Source organism: Ovis canadensis, chromosome 19 (genome assembly GCF_042477335.2).
Source record: "Ovis canadensis isolate MfBH-ARS-UI-01 breed Bighorn chromosome 19, ARS-UI_OviCan_v2, whole genome shotgun sequence".
Lineage (NCBI taxonomy): Eukaryota > Metazoa > Chordata > Mammalia > Artiodactyla > Bovidae > Ovis > Ovis canadensis.
In genome coordinates, this window is record NC_091263.1 from 60,057,173 (window position 1) to 60,082,250 (window position 25,078).

The following is a 25,078-nucleotide window of genomic DNA, read 5'->3' on the forward strand; positions in this document are numbered from 1 at the left end:
GGGAAATGAGTGTAAGATTTTATTGGCACTAGAGACCACCCTGGACTTGCCCCCAGAGAAACCGAAACAGAGAACACTATAGCGACAGAAAAAAGGATCTGGACCCAAACTGGGGGAGTGGGTCACACAAGCACCTGCTGAAATAACAGTCTTGTTTCACCACTGAGACACATACAGTAATGTGTCATGCTGGAGACACAGTACCAGTTCAAATTTATCTGCCTTGTGAATGCTGTATTTTTATTTTTTTAATAAAAGATAGCCTCCAGATACTTTTCTAGAGCTCTTTAATCATTAAACTAGAATACTTGCCTGCTTGGTTGACTTCTGTTTGTTGACAGACACTGGTGATTGTTATAAGACAGAGATCGTTGCTCCGATGTGGTGCCCTCCACAGAAGAGTTAGCATTCCTTGAGAAATGTCTAGCTACCATACGTGGTCAGGACCTCTTGTACATTGCCAATTATTAGGAAGGTGGTGATGACCTTCCACTTTCACATTCTCCATCTCAGTAAGTACTGTAAGCAACCCATTAACATAGAGGCAGAGAGGGTCATCCTCTTCCTCAGAGGAGAAATCCACCGAGACCAGGAGGCCCTCAAGAGCTGGGAGTCCTTTGCTCATTCAGCCGAGGCTTGGAGCACCTATCCCATGGTGGCCACTTTGCTGGGCTTAGGTAAGGGAATAATAGATAATAGCCTTATATTCAAGTAGTTTGCTGTCTGGTTTTGAGCAAAAATCTGATGTCTCATTCATTTCTGTTCAGGATAATGTCAGTCAGAACAAGACAGATAACAGGCAGTTTTAACTTAATTAGGGGGCCCATGACTTAGGAACTGCAGTAGGGTTCACTGTGAAAGTGAAATATCATTCATCAGAAGGATAGCTTTTGCGACTTTAAATTGGAGTCAGCATGGCCGTAATGCTCCCTTGGTGTATTTTTTCAGTCAGAGAAGGAGACTCAAGTTGGGAGCCCTCATAGGAGGAGGCTGACTCCAGAGATGGAGCTGGCAAGACCTCCCTGGGCTGGTTAACCTTTCTGACCAGGTATTCCTACTCCTGGACAATGATGCTTCCCCCTGTGTGGGATATGGAGATTCGTATTCACCAACTTGTGTATCAGTTTGTGCATCATTATAAATCTACATCCCAGTCGGTGACAGTCATCGACTGGCTGGGAAGTCTTTCCCAGTTGATTGCAAAAGCGACACATAATTGTGTAAGCATATATACTAACATATATGGAGTGGAGCTACTTCTTAGGGGACAGTGACAGCTTTATATCAGCACGTGGCAACATTAGAGGCTGAATAACGGATTGATTTGGATGAGATTTGAACTAAGTGTTCATGATGTACCCCTACTAAATGAACCGACTTAAAGGAGAAAGGTCTCTTTGAGGGATTCCTGATCCCCTTCCCATGAATCTTTTAGCCCTAACTTTCCTATGGCCATGAGCGTTGACCACCTATACCTTGTAGAAGAGGAGCTCCAAAGTGTTGACATTAACTTTTGAGCTTTATTAAGAGGTCAGAGCACATGAAAGTGAAGAAGAAAAGAAAAAAATCAGCCCTTTGCTACTTTCCCAGAGAAACTCATTTTTCCTTAGGAAACTCAATTTAACTATTGCCAGGTACGTGCAGAGTTAGATTCTTTTTCCACTTCTTCCCTGACCCTCTCTCTTTTACTATGATTTTGCTTTCTCCTTGGGAGAAACTGAATCCAAGGATTATAAGTCTAGACTAGCCTTTCCCAAAGTAACTTTTGGAACATTAGTCCCATGAGGAAGGTTTGAAACAAAGAATCAGTGGGCAAAGAATTTGCGGAAAGTGTTGCATATTATAACATAATCTTGGAGACTCTTGGTGCAATTAAGAGATCAAAGGATCCATAAAGTCATGTAAGAAAGCAAGTTCTCCAGTTTTATTTAACCCAGCACTTCCCAGACTTACTTGCTCATGGAATCTTTTTTCTTCTTCTTTTCAAGTAGCATCTGTGCTCTGAGGAATACTGTCCTCAGAGTATCAGGTGTAGGAAAAGACTACCCAGCTTAAAACATGGCTGATCCAGTGCCCATTGGTGTTGTACATCAAAAGATAGACTTTTGAGGCAAATTTTCCTTATGGTTTAATAGCAGAAAATGAGAGTGTTCACCTCTTAGGATACTTTTTTATTTCAAGACAATGACATCTGAGAATGAGTTATACCACCAAAAAAATCAATTGATTGCAGTTAAAGGAACCATCATAAAAATGAGGAGCCAAGAAAGTGAGAATAATCATACATGCACATCTCTTCAGGGATTGAAAATGCATGTGATAAGGGGAAGGAAATATGGAGAATATGTAAGAGAATTCAGTGGGGTGTGTCAGTCCAACAAACTAGACCCCCACCCAAGAAAGGAGCAGTTAATAGTTTGTGACCTATGACCATAGTCATTGAATATGTTCAAGTACAACATTCAGAGAAATCTCAGTAATGCGTTAAGAAACCTTTCAAACCAAGAAGTGGGCATGCAAGCAGACAAGAAATATTTCCCATGACAAGGCTGCTGGTGAGCTCTGAGAAATAATTAAGACCAAAGACTTCGTTGTACCTGCTGGAGACATGTTAGTGGTTTTATTTTTAGTAAGATTACCAAGACCAATTTTAGAAAAGCTAAATGGAAACTCAACTTCTCCCAAATGCCCTCTGGACCTGCCATCATCACTATCTGTTATTTTTAAGTAGCATCTTTCCTTGCCTTATCCAGGATGCCAAGATTCTTTACTTATTTTCCCAGGCATTGTGTAACTTTTATAGTCGTAGTTCATTAGTCTCCTTCCAGTGGCTCCCCGGTGTGGGCCAACCCCATGGATAAGAAAAGCATGGCATCAGAGTGAGCACCACACTTTAGATGACTCAAAACACCAGACTCGCTCAGGTTGCCCTTTGGCTTCTGGAACTTCCACTACTATGCTTGGGTTGGATGTTGGGTCTTTAAAGACCTGAATCTTACTTCTTTTTGGTGCAAACTGTACCTCCAGTTGTTAAAGCATCTGGCACTCTGATTCTAATTTGTGGGGACCTAACTGGCAAAAACCTAAACATTTTTTTGTGTGTGTTGGAACCCCAGAATATGTGGTCACTTTCAAAGCCCAGAACTTGTTTCTCCTCTCTCTGGCTCTTTCTTTGAATATAAATGCTCACTCACTCACAGGAGTTGGAAAGGTCAAGGAATTTTTACTACCTTGAAGACTTTCAGATCCCGATTAGAGTTTAAATTTCACATTTTGCTTATAGAAATCTTACTTGTAAGGGATGGCTACAGAGTCCAGGAGCATGGAGGCATAACACTTATTAAATTTATTATGGGAATTTTTGATTGAATTTTATGTCATATTCATACTCTCTGTTACATATTCCAAAGCATAGTTGTACCTGTCTGGCTCATAGTAGGTACTCGATAAATGTCTGTTGAATGAGTTCTTCCTGTAGTACCTCTGGGAAATAAGAAGGGCAGATGGAACTATCTCCATTACACAGATAAGAACACTGGAGCTCAGAGAGGCTGATATCTATTCAGAATCACATACCTGCAAATGAACAGGCCCCAGAGAAGGGTCTGTATCTCTGAATGCTGTCCCCGGGGGCAAACCTCCTTGGATGTCAGTATGGATCTATTTATGTAACCATGTGTACTAAATATGGTTTAATTACAGTATCAACTTCCTCTAAATGCAAATGTGCATTTTCAGTTTCCTGTCCAGTTGTAGTAAATTTTATCTCATTTTGGTTTAGTTTTCAAATTTGAATTAGAATTTCATCACATCGGTTCTCTTTCCATTTGCCCCAGCTTTCATCAGCATTATCTCCATTCTTCTGTTTGTGATATTCACTTCATTTTCCCCCATCCCCCCTGCCCTTTACTTTTCTCCATACCTGCTATCACTGTGCCAGTGACAATGTGGCTTCTTACAGCTCTCTCACTGCCCTCGAGGTACCAGAGTGAGGATCTCAAGGAGTAGAGTGCCTGGCATAGAGAGGGAGAGAAATCACTCTGGTTTACAGTGGGCCCTGGGCAGTGGATCACCAGGATCCACATTCCTTTGCTCACTCACCGATGAGCCTGTGTACACACAAGGCCTGGGACCAATCAGGCCCCCAGAGCAGAGTTAGAGGGTGCTTCCCTTGGCTCGAGGCTGCCATCGGACCAGCCAGGGCTCTTGGAGGGCTTTCAGGTAGTGGCCTCATTGTGACAGAGCTGCGTTAGATATTGTACATCCTCCACTTCAGGGGTGTCCACTCTCCTTATCTCTTTCTAGAAAATTGATCGCCCTAATCCTAAATGTTACTGACTCCACTTGACGGTTTCCAGAATCCACCTGCAGATGTAAATAGTGGCTTTGGGTCCCTACTCTGCCACTCCTGTTTACTCTGTGGTCCCAGCATGTGTTGGCTCTCAGCTGAAACATGAGTTTGTACCGCTGGACACATTTCAGAGCACTGAATGTCCACTCCCATTTTCTGCTGAAAATTCCCATTGATTATGCTTGAGACACGTACTATTTTCCCATAAGCTGCCAAATACCTTGTCCACTAGAGAACCCAGACATAGACTTGGCTTTCTTTTCAAATTAGTGGTCATAGGGTCGATATACAGATTATATTTTAAGATACAACAAAATTATCCCAGTGATCTCACCCATGCTGACTGCACCTATGCTCTGCTTCAGAGAGGCTGCAGCACTCACTACCTTGGTTTTGACATTTCTGGTCTCGAAACATGTCCCCTCTACCCTCTTCTTACAGGCAGAAGAGCCATAAGGTAGAGTTAGATTCAGAAACAAAAATGAGCTTCTTGCTCTCTCACCCTCGCACCTCTGTCCATACTACACACACCTGAGCTTCCAGACTGAATTAGTCTGTATCCTGGAGAGCATTCCTGCAGGAGGGGAAATTCCAGCCAGCAGGTCCTTACTGAGATGTGGCTGGAGAAAGGTAACAACATTTCCAAGCCGCATGAGTTTCTTGGTCCCGGATCTGTCTTGTAAGCATCCCCACCCCTGCTGCTTTTCTCCTCTTCTTCCCCCTCCCGAGCGCTTGGATTTTATGTTTGGGAAACAGGGCTTTGTAGAGTCTCACTGTCCACCCAGAGAAGGAAGCAGTCACAGCAGCCCCTCCCCGGGCCCTGTTACTTCTCAGAGACCCGACTCCAGGCCTCTGGATTCCCCACTCGCCCTTTCTGTGAGATGCCGGATGGGCTTCTGTGATTGATGCCCTGCTTTCCTTGCACTTTCACCAGCAGATTAGCCAAAGTGCAGCCCTTTGAATTCTAACAAACAGATGAGGGGTTTAACTTGCTCCATTGCCCCTAGAAGATGGATTCTGTGTATAGAGTTGTTATTCCTAGCTTTTGCTTAGGGAGGAAAAAAAAAAGAATTTATTTTATGTTTTGAGGTTAAATGAATGTGGGATAAATGTATACATAGTGTCCTGTGTGTATATATGTATGTATAGCTACATGTCAGACGAACCGAGGACTTTTCCACATATGGAAGAATTTCTCAAGATCATGTTTAACTAGAAATTTCTCTCCCTAACTTCCCCTGTGTGAGTGTTTGAATTTTCATTATATATACATATATGTGCGTGTGTGTGTAAATACATTTTCATGTTTCCTATGTAGAAGAAAAATTGACTCCTATGTATCAGAATTTGCTAAAGTATAGTTTTAGGACAACCAAAAAGAAATTTGTTCCCCATGACGGTAACCTAATAAGAGAAGTTACGTGTCACAGGCTTTTAGTATCGGTTTCCCATCCAAGTTAGTATGTCTGAAGCTTGACTAAACAAGAGACGATAGAGGTGCTTTGCATTGCAAATCTAATTTCATGGCCCACTTCTTGGAAGAAGGCTTTGGATTTTGGCTCCAAGTAGGGATGAAGCCTTCAAATTCAAAACCTATGAAGAAATGTCTTGTTGGGCTAATGTTTATTGAATGGGAGAAGGGTCCAAAGATTTCAACTGTTCCTGCTCTTGGGCCAGTCCTCTCCACATCGGAGTCAGAGAAATCCTGGAATGCATCTTGAACTATATCTTATGATCCACTTGCCTCTTTTCTTTTTCTAAACAGTTAATTTTCACAAGTGAAAATATAATTGACCTTTACCATTGTATCAATTTGAGATATGCAACATATGATTTGGTATATGGATATATTGTGAAATGATTACCAGAATAAGTTTAGTTAACATCCTTCACCACACATTGTTACAAAAGTGTTTTTCTTGTGCTTACTTGCCCCTTTTCAGATGCTCCTTTTATCGCAAGTGGATTGGAAGATGCTGTGTTTAAAACTCAACAGATTTTTTTTTTTCAAGTAAATGAAGTAGAAAGATACCTAGATGTCATTTTTTTTTAATCCCTCCAAGAATACCCCGAATCCCCAAAGCTACTAAAACACAAGCCAGAAGGAATATGTGATTTCTCACCATTGGGAAATAAAGGTGGTAGTTTATTTGTTTGTTTGGTTTAAGAGCAAAGGCTCTGGAATGACCCTGTCAGGGCTCTTTGTGAGGCCACAGGTAGGAAAGAAATGAGGACAAATGTCTGCACTGCTGTGGGAGGTACTCACCTGCTCCCTCCTTACTAGCTGTTATGTGCTCACCCAACCGTTTCAGGCACAGGAGAGGAAGGGAGGTGGGGTGACACAGCTCTTAGGAAAGCTGGCCATGCAGATGAGCAAGTTACTGCCAAAGCTGTGTAATCTGGGTGTGATGTTAACTCCTTACATGTAAGCACGCAAGGGCATGATTTGATAAACCCTGCCAGGTAGGGTCTTCATATCTGGGGAAAAAGACAGAGCTGCTTAATGCATCAGGATCCTCCTCTTAGAAAAGGGTTTTTCCTTAAAGGCAATTTGAGCCTATTGAAGATTTCAGTCTTACTCTATTTTGGATAAAATTGTTTTTCTCCCCTTTCACTGATTCCTCTTAGTTTTAAACCTTGTGTGCAGTATTAGGGTTTCATTAAGAGATTTGTTGCAGCATCCTTTGAGTCAACAGGGGTTTTCAGACAGTCTCCCCTCCCCAGCTTGTAGATGTAACTCATCTTGGCATCGCGGAAGGGTTGATTCCTTTTCAACTTGCTGCTTTAATCCGGTCACATTTGTCTAAGAGGCAGCTCTTTAGCTCCCCCATTGAAAGGGGGTGGCCAACTTTGAAAGGTCTGGAAGCAGGGAAATCCATTTTCTCTTGCTAAACACCATTGCCTTTTTTTTTCTTGAACTGATGTAATAAAGGTCATGTCGGACTTCCATGCCCCAGGCACTTGCAGCACTCAGAAGATAAGGAACCACAGAAAAGAGAATTGAAAACATTCTTTAAACGTAAATGAACACACAGTGTCAAGGGGCTAGGGAATTTGGTTGCCCACTAGCCAGATTCTGCAAACTACTGTATTTGTGGAACAATATCATTTGAAAAATTGTTTCAGCATCTGTATTTTAATGACAGGTATAAACCATAGCTTTGAATAGCCCAGAGATGTTAAAATAACTAAGGATGGTTTAACACACTGTCTGATCCTTTTTTACATACACCCTTTTGCCTTTGGTCTTAGCACAATATCGAATAAATTGTTGTAATAGTGACAACCTATGAAATGCCACCAACAAGGGCGGTGTGCCCAGTTATATTTGTATACATTTTTAAGGTCTACAAGTCAGGTTAATTTACATTCTCCAGTTTAATTCACACAGCAGCCCTGTGAAGTATCAGGGCCTTCTGATTCTTTTTTCTTTCTGAGGCACTTGAGGACATGAAAAGTCGAGGGGCTAGGGGATTTGGTTGCCCCCTAGCCAGGAAACAGCAGAGTCAGAATCATGCTAAAAAACACAATTTTCACTCTGTTTAACAAAGCCAAGCGTTAATGACTGATGGATGAGGGAGTGAAAATAAAGCCTGTCTCCACCCCACCCCTTTTTTATGGCTATCTGGCAATGGCTCAGCTTTTAGCAGATGTTGACTTTGGGCTCTGAAAATATATTCTTGGCCAGTATACAACCTTCCAGCATTTTTATCTTCAGCTGGGTATCTTGTATCTTTCAGCTGAGAGAGCTGGCACCACGCACTAAAGATTGGTTTGTCAGAATTAACTTTTTCTTGAAGGAAATAGACAGCTAGTTTTCATGTCACCCTATAATGATAGTTGGAAAAAAATGAGAAAGTGCCTAAAGATGCTGCATTAGAAGTGAAGGAGAATGTCCCACAAGCTTCTCAAATGTTCTCCATGGCTTACCAAAGAGGATTTAGATGGCCCCCTGCCTCAGGGGGTCCCGGTGTGGTAGACTTGCTGAGAACCAACCAGGCTGCACAGGCTTGCTTGCAGTCTCTGCATCTCCCTTGAGAAACACCCATGTGTATCTTTTACAACATGGACATCGCCCATCATATTTTCCCTTAGCCAGGGCCGTTCAGCTCTCACCAAGTCAGGTTAGAAGAATAAATCAGAAGTGCAGCTAGTGCCATGAGAAGGAGGACTGAACCATTCTGGGGAGAAACAAGTAAACACAATCTTGGCAGCACCTAAGGAACTCTGAAATCCAGGCTGCCTTCTCTGTTAGAGGACTCAAGTCATTCAGAAAAGCAGGGGCCAGCCCTTATAGGCTTTCTGGTTTGAAAATGCATGTTAAATTCCCACATGCGCTGTGACAGAGCGTGAGGGGTATGGGGGTGCTGCCTTTTCCCCCAGGGACTTTGAAACTTGGTGGGGTGCTGCTGATAAGCTGTATAAGGGACATCTGCCGTATGCATGTGAGGTTGTCTTTCTTCCAAGAGCCAGAGAAACCCCACCTAAGTTGTACCATCCAGTCCCAACCAGGACCTTCAACAGCTTGGAAAGAGATAGCATGGAGTCCTAAGGACTTCAGAGCTGAGCTGAACAGGACCCTCAGGTGTTTCCGGGGGCCAAAATGAGGGCTTCTCTCTGTGGCTTCAAGGTCCACATGTCAGGAGGGTGAATCTTTGTGGTCAGATGGACTGGAATTTGACCCCCGCTCCACAGCTCCTGGCCAGGTATACTTCAGTGACCTACCTCATCTTTGTCCCTGAGCCTGCCTTCCCCAGTCTGCACAAAGACCCTCCCCAGCCCTGTGTCCTAGTGATTCTTAGTGAAGAAACACTGCAAGCCATCCCATTCTTTCTAACCTGGAGCCGGTGCTAATTCCTGCTGGCTCATTTCTAGCCCAGGTCAAAAATTAATTAGCATTTATAAACAGAGCACAGAACAGGTATCTGAATCTAGAAAGGACTTGGCTATTCTTTGGGAGAACTTGTCTGCAAATGGGTACCACAGGCTGTGACAGATCAGATTATCTAAGAGTTTGCAGCCATTCCTGACCTCGTCACATAAACAGAGACATCGACTTATGGGCTATGCATTCTAGGAGGCAGGAGAGGTGACAGACACAAATGTGAGGTTTCCAGAGGAAAGGTTTGGACTTGACCCAGAAAGAAAACCCGTTAGTGCCCTGATAAGGCTTGATGCCCTTATCTCCAGGCTCACACCCCTTGCTTTCCTTTGTATACACTTGATTTCCCTAATTCTGGCCAAGCCTGCAGTTTAGAAATGCTGAGAGTTGCTGCTTTGCTCAAACCCGGGCACAGGACGCATCATACACCCAACATTGTGGCTTGCTTCTGTGACTTGCGTGGCCAAAGTTTGCAGAATGCTGGTGCTTGAAGTTTGCAGAAAGTATCAGAGGAGCCATGAACTTCTAGGAGAAGTAGGGGTGGATCTGGTGACTGCCCACACCACACCCTGTCAGTAACCAGGACGGTCACCCTGCTTGTCCCACCGGGAGACCATGTTGAACTTCCTGGCAGAGACAAGTGGTTGAGTTCTTACAGAGCCAGTAGGCTGATTTAAAAGTGATGCGTCCATAATTTCATTCTAATCTTCAGTTAGGATGAGTGTGACAGTAAGGTCCTCATTAGGAACCTAGCCCTTCGATTTCAAGAAAAAAGCCAGCTATCAACTGAAAGAAAATTGCAGGGGGTTTTGTGTTTTTCTTTAAACACCAGCCCTGTGATGGGCTGAGGCTTGCCTGCTGGCTATACCAAATACCTCAAAATAGAGACCAATTAAAGGTTTACACTGGTCTGTTTATCAGGTCATATCACAGAGTTCCTTCCCAGACCTCCATGGCTGGGCTAATAAATGTCCCCACAGCAAGTCTCCCATCTTGTCAGTGATGACTCAGTCACTTTGCTCTTAGATCTTGTCATCAACATAGCCCCTTGAGCAGCCCATCCGGTGAGGGATTTTGTTTTATCTCAGTATTTAGAGAAGCCCATTAGAGCCCAGCATCTGGAACTGAAGGATTTCCATCAAGTCTTCATATCATCTCTGGAGCAATAGATACATCCTGAGTTTATTTGATAGTTAAGCCTCCTCCCTGTTTAAAATGGGCTTTGTGGTCACTGTGCTCTGGGCTTCAGCCCACCTTGGATGTTCCATCCCCAGATGCTGTGGACAAAAGCAGATGGATGACGGATGGACTAGAGGTTTTTTTCTCATCCAGATATTTTGGCAACTCCTGGCATAGCAATCACTCACAGGGACAACACACAAGGGAGCAAACACCAGGCAGCCTCCAGAAAGCCCGCTGCAAAGTCGATTTGAAAACAGAAAAACAAGGGAAGGAAACTGACTCTCCCAGGCCTGATAGATGCATTTTAAAACTTCAAGAATTTCTAAATAACTTGGCATGAAGTTAGGGATCAAGTGACATTTATCTGGTTTTTATTTTTTTGGTCTCCAGATTTACATTTCTGGGCAGTAAGGTTGCTGAACAAATTAATATTTGCATACAAAGATGCAGGCGGTGCAAGAGTCAGACAGCTGTGAACGTTTGGAAATATTTGGGGCTCCGTCTCTGATTAGCTCCTGCATTTTTGTTTTTTTATTCCCCAAGCGGACACTCACTCTGACCCAGATCACTTGGTGATTAGGGTCAATTCATGTTTAAGCTTTGAAGATTAGAGAGACCAGAAATGGCCACCACTTCCCTTTCTATTTTCTTTTAAATACTTTTAACTTCAGAAACTAGGAACTTGAAAGATATGCATAATATTCTGAGTGCAGTGAAGGAATTTATCCACATTTCTGCCATGTTAAACGTTAGCAAAGTTTATATTGGACTGTCATATTTCTTTACTTTATTCACCAGCATACAAAACGTCGATCTCAACATCTGGCTTTTAATAACCCTCGACATCTGGGAGCTCCTTTTTATTCCTATGGTGGACGAGGCACAGTAGTGATATTGGCAGTGTGTATTTTTGAGCTACAACTCCTGTCTGCTTCAATCATAATTAATTACCACTTTTTAATATATTTAATTTGCTAAAAGTAATTTGCATTAGACCACACTTCAGCATTAGAAAAATAGTTATAGATTTTGGTAACAGTGGCTTTCTTTCCTCCTTCCTTCTTCTTTTTCAAAATTTAAAACATATTTGGATTTGAAATAAACTGGATGTCTACATACTGTTGGTTTTAAATGCAAAATGAAATAAACTGCTCAGCAAAGGGAATGATTTTACAGCCATTCAGAAGCAGTCAGCAGGGTCTGTAGGCTGCATTTTGAGGAAAACTGCCTATTTTTTTGTGTGTGACTTTGGCAAATCATAGCATCTCTCTGAGTTTTCCTGCAGCAGTGACTTTGGGAGTCAGGAAGCTTATAATGAAAGCTAGGACCTCCATCCAAAGAAATATACTTACACACATACCCACACCATTCTGTATTGAACTGCAAGGAATTGCTAGACCCTTTGAGACCCATTTGTGGATGCTTGAGGGATTCCCTGCTATACTTTCCTTCTTTATTAGCATAAAAAAGGACATAAGCTTTTCTTTTCTCCAGGAACTGAGAGAAAATTGAATGAATGTAATAATCCATATTTCTCAAATTAGGTAGGGAAAAGGGAGGTTCATTGCCAGGAGCAATTACTAGGCTATTACTATTAACCACTGTAGTGGTAAATAGACACAGGTAAATTTTACGTGAGGAGGAGACCCAAGTAAGATGATCAGTTGAACTTATGTGGGGCCAGAATATTACTAACCAAACTGTCAGTGCAAATTCGTATTGAGTTGTCCAATTCGGACTGTGTGCAAATCATTTGATTGACTCAAATAAGTGGGACATTGTTAATTCTTTGGGCTGTAGTCTGGTGAACTCCCTTTGTCAGAATAGTATTTTTAAATATACAAAATAAAATTCACAAAAATACAAAAGAAATCATATGAAAACTCATTTCAAAGACCATAGATCCAAATTCTTGAGCAGATAAAATCATCTTAGCCTTGTTGGCAAGATTAGGTCAAACTGTATGAAGTTGCTGTTTTTCTAGACCCAAAATGGCCAACAGTGGGCATTTTCATATAATTCAACCTGATATTACAACAACTTAAGCAATATGGATACATATTGTGAGAAAATGCTTAAAGTTATTGTTTTTCCTGTTCCTGGTTTTTAAAACAGAGAAGCCAATCATGGGAAAACCTGGGTTTTTCAGGGCTTTGTTAAAAGACACAGCTCCCAAATTACGTGTGAGACCAGAATATGAACCACTGGGTTTTCTACACTTTGTTTCTATCCTTGCAGTGAGCAGTGAGAATTCTTGTCCAAAACATGACCTTGTGACGGCGGATATACTTCTGTCTGTATAGATTCAATTTCCTTGCCCATCCACCTCTTCACTAAGTGAGGAAAATGGCCTGAACCATTCTGGAAATGTTTTTAACAAGAATTTAGACCAAATAAGTTCCCATTTATCCACAGTTGAGCACAATTTTAAGTTAAACAAAACTTCCTTTCTACAAGCATTTTACTGAATTGAAAGTTTACTCTCTTTGCTTTGAAACTTATTTGATTGCAAATGTATAATCACTCCATACAAATGTATAATCATTCCATGGTGGGCACATCCTCTTTTATGCTGAGAATAAAATAGAACCTGACAAATCCAGAAGATCACAGCATGTTTGAGCCTTTGTGAAATAACCAATGTGAATTATCGCATGCTACAGAAGTTCGTTCCACCCAAGTTGGTGGAATTTTGGTTTTTTTTAAAAATTCTTCTTCAGCCTTTATTGATACTTCAAGCTTAAGAGAAATTAAGGGTATTTAGTTACTATAATTACTTCTCTGCTTACTTAAAAGGTTTAATCTACTCTTTAGGCATATGCAATTCAGATTGCATGCTTTCCAAAAAAATAATCATCTGCTAATGTAGACTAATTTTAATCTTCTAATCCAATCTTGACACAGAGTCAGAGCCTGGTGGGTGGAATGTTTTTGTGTGGGGGTTGCCATAGATACAAAACTGTTATGTATTTGACAAGTCAGTGATGTGGAACTTTAAGTTACTATGGATTTTTTTTTTTTCCTCGCTCTTTAAGATTAAAAAACAAAGTGAAGATCAGTGTGCCTTTGCAGTGCATCCCAGTGTAACTAACCTTCTCTTCTTTCATTCCGGTGCTCCCCTCCTCTCCGTGCACCTTCTTACCCCTGGCTGGCCGCAGGATGACGAGGAGGGCATATGGGCATAGCCGGGCCCGTAAACCAAAGTTCCAGTTTTGTTTTGAGGGGTGAGAAAAACCATCTTTTATATCCTTTTCCTTTTAAAATTGTGTTCTAGTGTTGTATTGTGTGCGTGCTCGGTTGTGCTCACTGCTGTTTGTGATGTGCCCTGTGTTTGCTTCTGTGTGCCGTGACCACCCCCAAGAGCTCCCTCCTCCATATCCCCCCTCCCTGCAACCACATTGTTGTTCTGCCTTGTTGGGGCCGGGTTGAGTACCATTCAAATGTTTCTAAGTTGTTTAAGATGTAAACTCTGCCCTCATTAGGGTTTATCCACACTTTTAAAGGCATGATTGTGGACTCAGAAATTGTCACAGTTCTCCAGTCATGGTGTTCAGCCGTCTGCTCGCTCTTACCAGATATGCCAGTGTGGTGTAACTCCCATGTCCTTCTGGTTGTGCCAAATGTTTGGCAAGGAATAAGGAAAACAAAGCTATTTATCTTCCTGGAGCTGAAACTATCATGTGTAAGAAGCCCATGTAATGAATTGTACTCTCTTCTATGGCAGTTCTGAAGAAAACACAAGGAGCAAGCCATAGTAATGGTGAATGGGTAACTGTATCTCTTTAAATGAACTTGAATAGAAATGTTAATATTGACAGACTCATGAGTGGGATTATATCTGTTGCTTTTTGACAATTGCGTGTCTACAGAGTTTTACATTATTTCCATGCATTGTGTTTTTTTCAGAGGATTTTGTTTTTTTAAAGGTTGATTTTTATCTATTGCGAACCCACTGTTTATTTCTTGGCTGTCTGCATTATAGTTGAATAGTGGTGCATGTAATGCTCTGTGTTATTAATATAAAATGGAACATTGAACTCTGTCGACTTTTGCCATTGGGAATCACACCTCTCCGGGATACTGCAGGCTGTTTAGCACCAAGTCACAAATGCTCTGGAGCTGAATATATCTACCTATGGTGACACGGACTATTCTGTTGAAGTCGGTGACATTGTATATGAGCATATATATATCTATTCAAAACAAGAAATGTGGTAGATTGTGTGCCATAGTCAGAAGTACTCACCATGCAGTTCTTTTTCTGGGACAAATGTGAAATGTCCCAGGTCTGTGATTGGAGAGGCAGTTCTTTAGGAGAAGTAAACAGGTGTGCCCTTCTGCAAGTCTTGCACTCATATTATGTAAACAGTGGTTTTTCAGATGAATTTGAAAATAGTAACTGGTGTGTTTCGCCCGTGGGTGACAGTTTTCATTGACATTTTTCACTGCTCGGTTGAACCCGTCGAAGGTCCCATCAGTGAGTCAGACTGCTTTCTCTGGTCCTTCAGGGAACACACAGAGGTTTGACTTTCATTTACAGCATCTTTCCACATAGTTACAGATGTAACACTTCCTGGATCTGTTGACCACCAGTAGAACCTGCTTCCTGGTCACATCTCCCCTTTTCTCCCCTCTTCTCCCTTTCTTTAGTAAAGAGGAAAACAGTACAGAATTAACTCTTCCAGATGCAAAGTGGTTCCAAAGGGCAACTTGTTGATATAGGGAGGTAGGGAAACCAGAGAAATGCTAAAATTTGTCTGAGAGACTCCCTATCTAGAGAAAAGTTTAAGAGAAATATGGCCTTTACTGATATGGAATAGCTAATAAAGATGCAAATTGACCTAAAACAGCTCTAAGTGAGAAGTAAAAATTTTATAATGTTAGTGAACATATGAAACCTGCCCACAGCATGCATGTGCTGTGCATGCATGCACAAGCAGGCAAAGGAAGATTCTGTGAGTTTGGGGGGTGCCTAGAGAAGTGTAAGTCCTTCTTGGGGCTCTTCTGCCATCGTGTTGTAGTGTCAGGACTGGGCTGCGTTTCTGTCTCCTCCTGGATGTGTGCTGTGCTTAGTCATTCAGTCATGTCCAACTCTTTGCAGCCCCGTGGACTGTAGCCTGCCACACTCTCTGTCCACGGGGATTCTAAGAGCAGGTTGCCATGCCCTCCTCCAGGGCATCTTCCCAACCCCGGGATCAAACCCATGTCTCCCACATTGCAGGAGGATTCTTTACCATCTGAGCCACCAGGAAAGCCCCTCCTCCTGGAAAATAAAGACTCTATTGCTCTTTCACAGAATTTTGACACCCCAACCCCCCTCCTTCCACCATCCCCTGACATAGAAAGCTTGTCATTTTCAGGATGAAACTGGTGCCAAGGCATATAGACAGCCTTGCTTTGCTCAAGGGAAGCAGAGATAATGGTATTAAATCCCCATCCTCCTTATTCCTTTATGAAATTTCCCCAAACACCATGTATCCCAGAAAACAAATGCCTTCTGAAAATTAGTCAATATATAATCCCGCTTTAATATATTGTAATAAATTTTATAGGCTTCTGAGGAAAACTACTTATCTTTCTTTATGACTCCTTTAAACAAGTTTGCTCAGATATCCTCAGGCCTTTAAAACCATATCTTAAGGATTTAAATAATGAGATACTGGGAGAACCTTCTATTTCTGAACAGCCGTTGCATGTTTTGAGTCGCATTACAATCTGTGGGGCCTAAGGAGATATTAAATTTATAACTAAAGATGGATAATAGTGGCACATTAAAAATTAACTGTTTTGAATATTTTGATTTATGGCCCTTATAAAAGAAACATTACAAGAAGTTATTTTACTAGGCATCAGTAATATGCTTATAATAGCATCATAAGCCTCTGACTTGAATCTGGTGTTTTGGTGTTGAAATGGATCATAATTTAGGAAAAGTCGCTCTAAAAATTACAACAAATTGGAATTAGCATAACAACCCTGACAGCTCCTCCCTTTTTTGGCACTTCTAGATACTAGCCTAGGCATGATTCATTTGTCTCACTGTGATTATCCAAGGGTGGTGTTTTCTGAGAGCAAAGTGGACTGGGGAAAGTTTGCTTTTCTGAAGAGTTTTGACAGCCCCTAGAGCTAGTTGTTTCCCCCATAAACCTCACACCCTAGCCCAGTATTATCAGCATGTGACCTATGTAGTCCATGGAACCCTGAGCTTGGCTTCATGCTCTGCTGTCACTGTCTTGAAACTGTTAATAATTTCTGAATGAGGCACGCCACAATTCATTTTGCTCCGGGCTCCCCAAATTATGTGGTCTGGGCTGGTTAGATCCACTGTGTATTCCTATATGCTGCCTCTAGCTCCTCTCCAGGCCCCCTCCCTGTTGGCTCATCCCCACTTCTGTTTTCTTATGGCTGGAATTTACCTTCCGCCTGCCTTATTTTTCTGGTTTTCTTGCAGAAACCCGATGGGATCACATTTCCAGCAATTTGTAACCCTCATGGGCATTACCAAGATGTGTATTCAGCCATGGGCCCCTTGTGTCACCCCCCAATTTAACTGTGAAAATGTGCTCTTGGGGCCCTTCTGCATTTTCTGTCTTGCTTTGAAAAGTGCAGGAAAAGCAGCTGCTTAATTTCTCCATTACTTTCCTTTGGGAAAATCCAGTTGATGTGACAGTGATCTGTGTCAAAAAATAAGCCTTCATTTCCATTGAATGGAGGTGCCTTCCTTGCACCCCCAGGAGGCTCTTTAGTTTGTGAATATTCACTGAGGTGAGACAGTGGGGTCCCTTGCAAGATCTAGGGCCACACCTGCCTTGACATTTGAATGTTTCAGCTTTTACTGTGAACTCTTGTAATTGAGCAGACATAGAGTACAAAATCATTTTTATTTCTTAAACCACTAGAAAAGAATAAGTCTTTTTAGATTGAAAACATATGCAAATGTTTAGGACCCGATTCATAAAAATACAGATGTGGGCATTAACAAGTTTTGGCACGGGACCGCGATGCTAGTAGATGAATCCTGTCAAAACGAAGCATTGTAGCTCTATGCCAGCAGCACATGGACAGTGTTTGAGTGAGTGTGCTTATGAATTGCAGCGCGCGTAGACTTGAGGAAGGGAGTTTGCACACGCAGAAGCGGTGCTCGACAGCTGGTAGAGCTCCCTGGCATGCCGCCTCTTAGGAAGAATGAGGAAGGAGATATTTTACTGTGCCTAGAAAGTTTATGTTAATACATTCTGTGCCTTCTCTTAGCAGAAAAGGTCTGGGCACAAAGCCTGTGCTCATTCTGCCTGTCCTGTGCTCAATCTCCTCAACTGAAGTCTTAGTTTCTCTGCAAAGTGGAGGTTTCCTTTTATAGCCACTGGGCAAGGTTACCAACTAGTGTTTTTAATTCAACCCATCTCTTTATGGCTGAGGATCTGATAGATTCATCTTCTTGTGCCATCAACTCCTAAGACTTTTCCTTCCTTCATTCATTTATCCAATCATTCAATCATTTTTCACCTGTTCATCTGTTCTTTCATCAAATGGTTAAAATCTTGGCTAGGTGCTGAGAAAACAGTGATGCATAAGATAGACATTGTTGCTACATTGTTGGTCTTAAAATATGGTTTAGGGAAACTGTCTATAACAATTTAAACGTATGAATGGAAAATATACACTTTGGTCGATGGAAATTGGGAAGGTACTAAGACTAACAAGAAGAACCTACTCGAGCAAAGGCCAAAGGTAGGAAAGAACTTTGTGGGCTGAAGGTGCTTAAAACCATGACTCTGGGTAAAAAATAAGACAGTAAGATGAAGATGAAGAAGTGGGAAGGGGCCAAATCATGTAGGGCCTTTTAGGCTTAGGTAGGGGGTTTGGGTTTTAAGCCTAAGGAAAGTAAAAAATAGAAAATTAGAGGATCTTAAGCAGGGGCATGACATAATTCACTTCATGTTGTAGAACAACCCAGGCTGCTGTGTGGAGGATGACATTTCATGGCAGGAAGAGCAGAAGTAGGGCTATTCCATCATCTGTGAAGGGATGGCAACCCACTCCAGTATTCTTGCCTAGAAAATGCCATGGACAGAGGAGCCTGGTGGGATATATTCCATGGAGTCACAAAGAGTCAGATGTGACTGAGCGACTAACACAGATGGTGCTGACCCAGGGAAGCAGTGGGGGATATGCAGACATGTGGATAAATTGGAGATGAGACTAGCATGTGAAGTCACAGGACTCAGATGAAGAGTTAAGAGAAAAGACTAAAGCAGTTATACCTCCAGATTTCTACCTTGAGTGTCAAAGCTGGAGCACACCACTGTTGGAGGGTAAGGGCTGAGTGGGAGTCTTCTTCTGTTCTCTTTTCCCCTGGTGTCCAGTCGGATTGGCCAAGGAGAGGCAAACCTTTGATCCTCTATTTTCTGTTTGCCTGTATGTCAGCAGAGAAATCTTTGGCCTCTCATTGCAGTAATGGACAGGCTGTTTAAAGTATAGCTGGGGTCCAACTTCTGGAGCGTGTGTCTCTTCTGACTCTCAAGGAAAAGGAGGAAATTGAATATCAAAGACTGCAAAGAAAAATCAGTCATAGAATAGAGAGACAGGTGGGCACAGTGGTCTACCGAAAAACCAAGCTCCTGAGGTTGTGTAAGACAGAAAAGGATGGTTCTTGCAGTTTTTCTTGAGGAATTCTGCCAGTTAAAGCATACCTCATGAGATTTGGGAAGAAGAAAGTGAAAGTGACAGTGGAGTCACACAGTCGTCTCTGACTCTTTGCGACCCCATGGACTGTAGCCTACCAGGCTCCTCCCTCCATGGGATTCTCCAGGCAAGAGTACTGGAGTGGCTTGCCATTTCCTTCTCCAGGGAATCTTCCCAACCTGGGGATCGAACCCAGGTCTCCCGCATTCCAGGCAGACGCTTTAACCTCTGAGCCACCAGAAGTAGCTACTATATCTTTCAGAGCCGCTGTGGACAAGGGCTCTGCCCACTTTCAATGGCAGAATTAATTCCTGGGCAAAGCGAGATGCTTTCTTTTCTGCTTTCCTTCTTCCCCAATTACCTTCTCTTTTGGCTTCTCTGCTCCTCTGGAAGATATCTTATATTCAAGCTTGTAAGGCTATTCTTCAGAGCCTCAGCTTGAATGTCTTACCCCAAGTCCTTTCAGTCATTAATTCATTCAAAAAAATTTCATCTCAGCACTGGAGTTGAGGCAGTGAAAAAAGTACAGTTCCTTCCCTGGAGGAATTTAGAGTAGTACCTAGGTCCTTAAGCTGATGTTCATGAACCTCCAAGGGTCTGCCAACCCCTGGATGTGGTTAACAGACTTCAGATGTGGGGATGTGTGATATATGTGCATCCTCCGAGGACAGAGAGTATCTTGATCCTCAGCACATACTCCAAGGGGCCGATGACACAGAAAAGGTGAAGAGCCACTGACCCTTGAGACACTGGGCGACAGTGTGGCTCACAGCGTGCTCTCTGGATTCGGACCAGACTGGGTTTGGATCCTGGCTCCAGCACTATTTGGCTAGATAACCCGGGGCATGTGTTCTTCCCTCTCTGCTCTGACATTTCCTCATATGGAGAAGGCTGTGCACACCTTCCAGGGCCATGGTGAAGATTAGATGAGTTGAGGTAGATGAGATGCCTGGCTGTGGCTGGTGCACAGTGAGGCCAGTCCCCATGAGAATGCCACTGGTATTGTTTCTCCAGTGTCCAGAGGGGTGGACTCCATATGCCGGCTGAAGAGAGTGGTTGATACTGTGGATTGGGTGAACTTGGCGGGGATGGCTTGTAAGAGAAAAGAGAAGAAAGGAAAATCAAAAGGAGAAATCTGTTTTTATGACCACAGCTCTACAAGCCAGCTACGCATTTTCTAACTGATCTTAAAGCATTTTTACCCTAAAAAAAGTGCACCCTCTTTAGTTACTTTTGATCTTAATGGCATCTAGGTCTAGCAAAGGAAGATCTCATTGTGGGAAACTCTGGATTAATCCACGTCTCTAGCAGAACATTTCTTTCAGCTCAAAGAAAAGTCGAGCGTATAACGTGAAAAGCCAAGAAATATTTATTGAACAATTGTCAACTGATGAATTGGAATAGAGAAAAGGAGCAGTCCACCCTTTTCGGCTCTCAAGTTGTGATGGACTTGGGGGCAGGGGTAGAAGATTTTAAGCAGAATTGAGTGCAGTAAATAGGTTCTTGTGGATTTTTCTGGAGCTTCTAAGGGTTACCTGGCAAAGCACTGCATGTGGGCTTGGATGTGACCACACTCTCAGGACCTGAAATCTGGCTGAGAAATCATAAACAAATGGTGGTGATAAATGACCATGGACCCGAGACAGGAGGCGTCTAGCGGAGGGTTGCTGCATCACTTTACATCCTTCCTGTGCCGCGGCTGGTGCACTGGGAGCTCTTCAGCCCCTCCCACCCCTTTGTCATTTGCTCTGGAGTGTGGTGCTGATCTGGTCTTGTTTAACCTTTTCATTAATGATCTGTAAAGGGGAGAAAAGAGCATGTAGAGGAAAGTCACAGATGACGCTGATTTGGGATCTGTTGGAAACACTAGGGAGGTCCGACAAATCACACAAATGGCCTAAAGAAGGTTAAGATCATGAAGGGAAAGTGACAAACCTTGGAGAAGTCCAGACACTCACATCTGGCGAAAATTAATCTGAGACGCAGATATCAGTGTGTGGGAGGGGTATGAAAACTGAACACTAAAAGCAAAATAATAAGCTGAGTGGACATTGGGAAATCCAGCCATGGGTGAGGACAGGAAGAGAACAGCCAATGGCATTGAGCAATATCTGGAAGTTAGCAGATGCTAGAGAGACATACATCACAATTTGTGGCGATTCTGCCACAAAACTGTCTTACACTGGGGACACCGAAATGTTACATGCCCTCTCTTCCAGAAGATCACCCCTAGGTATTGTAAACCAAGCAGAGACAGCACTTCGGGGAGCTGCACAATTGTTGGGCAATGTTAATAAGCTAGACCAGAATTTTCTTAGTGATTCAGGGAGAGGAACCCTGGTCCCATCTCTTTCTAATCGTCTCCACAGCTCTTAATAAAACGGAAAAGCCAGGCAACATCCAAAACAAGAATATATACTTATGGTCACCACTGGGTGTGTCAACCAGAATGGCTATTTTCTTTCTGCCATTTGAGGCGTCAGTTGACTAGATGCCATTGACCACACCCAAGTGGGCCTTAACTCCATATTCATGCCTTCTCAGAGGAACGTGAGCCCTGAAGGAAGAGTGCTGGCCCAATGGGCTCTCAGGGGATCTCATATAACAGATACAGTGGTTCCATGTTACCTGGGTGGCCACACAGTCACTTCCCCATGAACATGTTCTATCACAGACATTGGCATGGTAGCGTGCATTCCCTCTAGCTTTATTTTCCAGTAAATATAATGCAAATGCCAAGAGCAACAGCATATAATAACCCAGAATTTCTCTCCTGCCAGGCCCTGGTCTAAGCTGCCCCCATCTTTCCCATGCAGATCCTGTCCTCAGGAACACTAGGCCACACTTGCCTTCCCTGTCACAGACCTGTTCCCATGGTAACAGAATCACCAAGATGCTGAATCTGTGTAAAGAGGAGGCCTGCTGTTTCTTTCAGCCTTGGGGCACCTTCCACAGGCTGAAGATCAGCCTGACTCATTTGCAACCCTACTGTGCGTCCTAATAAGTCTGGCCTCTTCTGTTACGTCTGTGTCAGTGGTCACAGGGCACAGGCAACTGAGGATTCTGCCTGTCCCCAAGCATTTCCTTAGTGCCTCTGTCACTTTGTGTACATGCAGAGCGCTGGAAACAGAGCTCCTGGAAGGGTATAGAGGAGTTTGTCATCATCTTTTTGAGGAAAAATCATTCCTCCATGAAACCTGTTAGACTGAGAATAAAAAGACAAGTATCCATATGTGGCCAGAGACCCATCTGATATATATTCCACCTCCGTCCTTCAGAGGAAAACATAGGATGAGGCTCTGGAAAACTCCTAAGATCACTTTCTCTGGAAAACCCTGAGCTCCTTGCAACCACTGCTGTATTTGCCCCATTTATTGCTTTTATATTCGTTGCAGAAAAGAGAAAGTTTAATGAGGAATCAGGAGGGAAAAGTTCTTAAAGTCCTCATTCAGAGGAAGTATTAATACCTTTTTTAAGCACATATTGCCCATCAGATATGGTCAAATAAATATATAATTGATGGGGGAGGGGGCGTATTGGACTTTGCATAGTCTCTGGTGCTAAATAGTTGGTAGCACCTGGGCTCTAGAGTCACAGAGACCCGGTCCAAACACTGGCTCTACCACCACTCTTAAGTCCTGATCTTTAAAGGTAGTGAAGGCTGTTATGGTTGTTGTTAATTATTCATAGCCACAGGATTGATTTTCCATATTGACAAGCTGAGATCTGTTTATCCTTTTGAGTCCTGCTCTGCATCAGGCAGTGGGGAGAGCCTCTACGGGCTGGGGTGGGCACACCAAAGCCCTCTGGGGAGGGGGTGGGAGTTAGCTCCCAGTGTAGTGGTTCTTGGCAGTGGAATGAGGCTTCTTTGTTCTGCACTCAGATGTCAGCCAAGGAGCCTGGATGCCTGTGGCCACCGTGAGTCTGCGTGTGGTGGAATTAGCAGCCCTGCTTAGCCCCCAGCATCCATTCTTCTTTCAATGCACCTTGATCTCTGGTATGACGGCATTATTTGAAAGGCATCTCTGTACAAATCCCTCTACCAAAAAGCTCCAAAACAGAAAGCCCCCGTGATTAAATAGGGAGTCTCCCCATTGTCCTGTGACATTGAGTTATGGTTAGGTTCTGCTTGGAGGGCTTTTCGCTGCTCTGATTGGTTACTTTTATGGTTTTATTTATTTTTTATTATATCTCCTGGCACCATGGCACTTAGCTTGGGAGCGCAATGAAACTATGTTAAGGGAAACCTGTGCTCCTCTTTCTGAAGGCAGTGACAGGAGATGAAAGAACAGCTGTTTTCTTCTGAAGAGGAATGGTTTGCCCACCTGGTAGCATCTCCACCAGCCAATCAGAAACTCAATTCAGCCTCAGAGGTTGTTCAGTACCATTGTCAGCAGAAAAGTGCTGTCCTTCCCTCCCATAGAATGTGGAGACGAGAGGGGAAGAATGAGGAAGTGTTTGGAACCAAAGAGCAATCTTTGTCCCTCCTTATACAACAGGCTTGGGACTCGGCAAAATCCGATATGTCAGATAAGGCAGGAACTGCATGTGAGGGTACAAGCGGAGACACGCCAGATGAATTTTCTCCAGGTTATTATACGTTTGTTTTTAAATTATGAAGGCACTAACATGTTTTCAGAGGTCAGACTGTGAAGCTGTTTCCATACTTTGTGAAAAGTTTAAGGCTCGAGACTTGCACCCGTGGAAGCCTTCCAGGAGCCTTATGTCTGCCTTTAGCATGCTTCTCACCTTGGCTGGGGCAGGGCTGGAACAGGGAAGGACGGGCTCTCCCCATCACCCTCAGGATGATCACTGTCTTCCCAAGAAACACACTGAGGGCAGGGGAAGCTGGAAGGAGGCTTTCAGCCCGACTGCACGGTGCTAGTCCATTCAGCATTGGAAACATCATCAAAATCCTGAGGGCTGGCATTGCCACTTCTCTCACTTCTGTCTCACTTACACAGCTCCCTCACCAGTTTAGAGAAAATATCCCATGTCTGTCTCTGATTTTCATCTACTCTCCCATCAGCTCTATGAGGGTGGCTGGCAGGTAGCAGCATGCCCCTTTTACAAAGTAAGAAAATTGACACTTGGTCAGTTGCTCCTTCCCCTATAACAGTAATTCCCTAAGGATGGTTATCACAGCACTGATGGAATTGGATATTAAGGAAATACTATTTTTTAAAATATAATAAAATCATTCTATGTTTAAATAAGTTTGGGGAAAACTGGATTAAGCAGAATCAAGTAGGGTTCTTCACTGCAGGCCTTCTCAGAGCCTTTGATGCTCTAGTGTCCGCAGGACAGTTGTCACATTTTGAGAGAAAGAGAGGGTTTGTGTGCGTATTGCTCATGGACCTTTTCCTTCCCAGATTCTCATCTAGGATTAAATATATTTGGGGAAATCATATTGGAGGGATATATTTGGGGAGAGCTTTGCTGCAACATGCCATCTCTTTGGGTTCAGGATGGGCTATTTGCCCTGGTAGGTGGAGCTACCACCATTGTTTGAGATCATTAAGGATTAGCTGGCAGAATCTGGTCCCAAAAAGGACAAATGCATGGGCCTGAGAAGAAGGCATGTAGCCCAGCCCTGCCATTAAGCTTGTCTTTTCCTTACTATGGTTGGACAGCTATGTCTTATCCGGTATTTGTCTGGAACTTGATGGGTGTATATACCCAGTGCTGAATAAGACCTATAAAGGAGAATGTGGGGCCTTTAACCAGTTGCCTTCATGATGCGAATGCTGCAGGGCTATGATGTGAGCAGACATGAGGGCCAGCAGTTCTTCTCCTGTGCTGTTTATCATACACCGGCCACTTTTCCTTAGTCCAGGCTGAGCAGACGTTTTCTGTAATGGCCAGATAGTAAATATTTTAGATTTTGTGAGCCAAAAGGCAAAATCAAGGATATTATGTAAGTATTTATGTAACAAGAAAGCAGGCAAATTGTTGCAAATTTTTCATTAATGAAATCCAAA

General features: G+C 43.0%; 1 protein-coding gene across 1 annotated transcript in view; it reads left to right on the plus strand.

Annotated features, from left to right (window-relative positions):
* The window catches only part of ERC2 (ELKS/RAB6-interacting/CAST family member 2), a 1,004,571-nt gene that overhangs the window by 805,829 nt on the left and 173,664 nt on the right, over positions 1–25,078 (plus strand). Inside the window, exon 16 of the mRNA XM_069561579.1 lies at positions 13,574–13,639. Coding sequence (XP_069417680.1) covers positions 13,574–13,600 — 27 coding nt within the window. The 3' untranslated portion in view covers positions 13,601–13,639. The remainder of the gene's footprint in view (positions 1–13,573; positions 13,640–25,078) is intronic.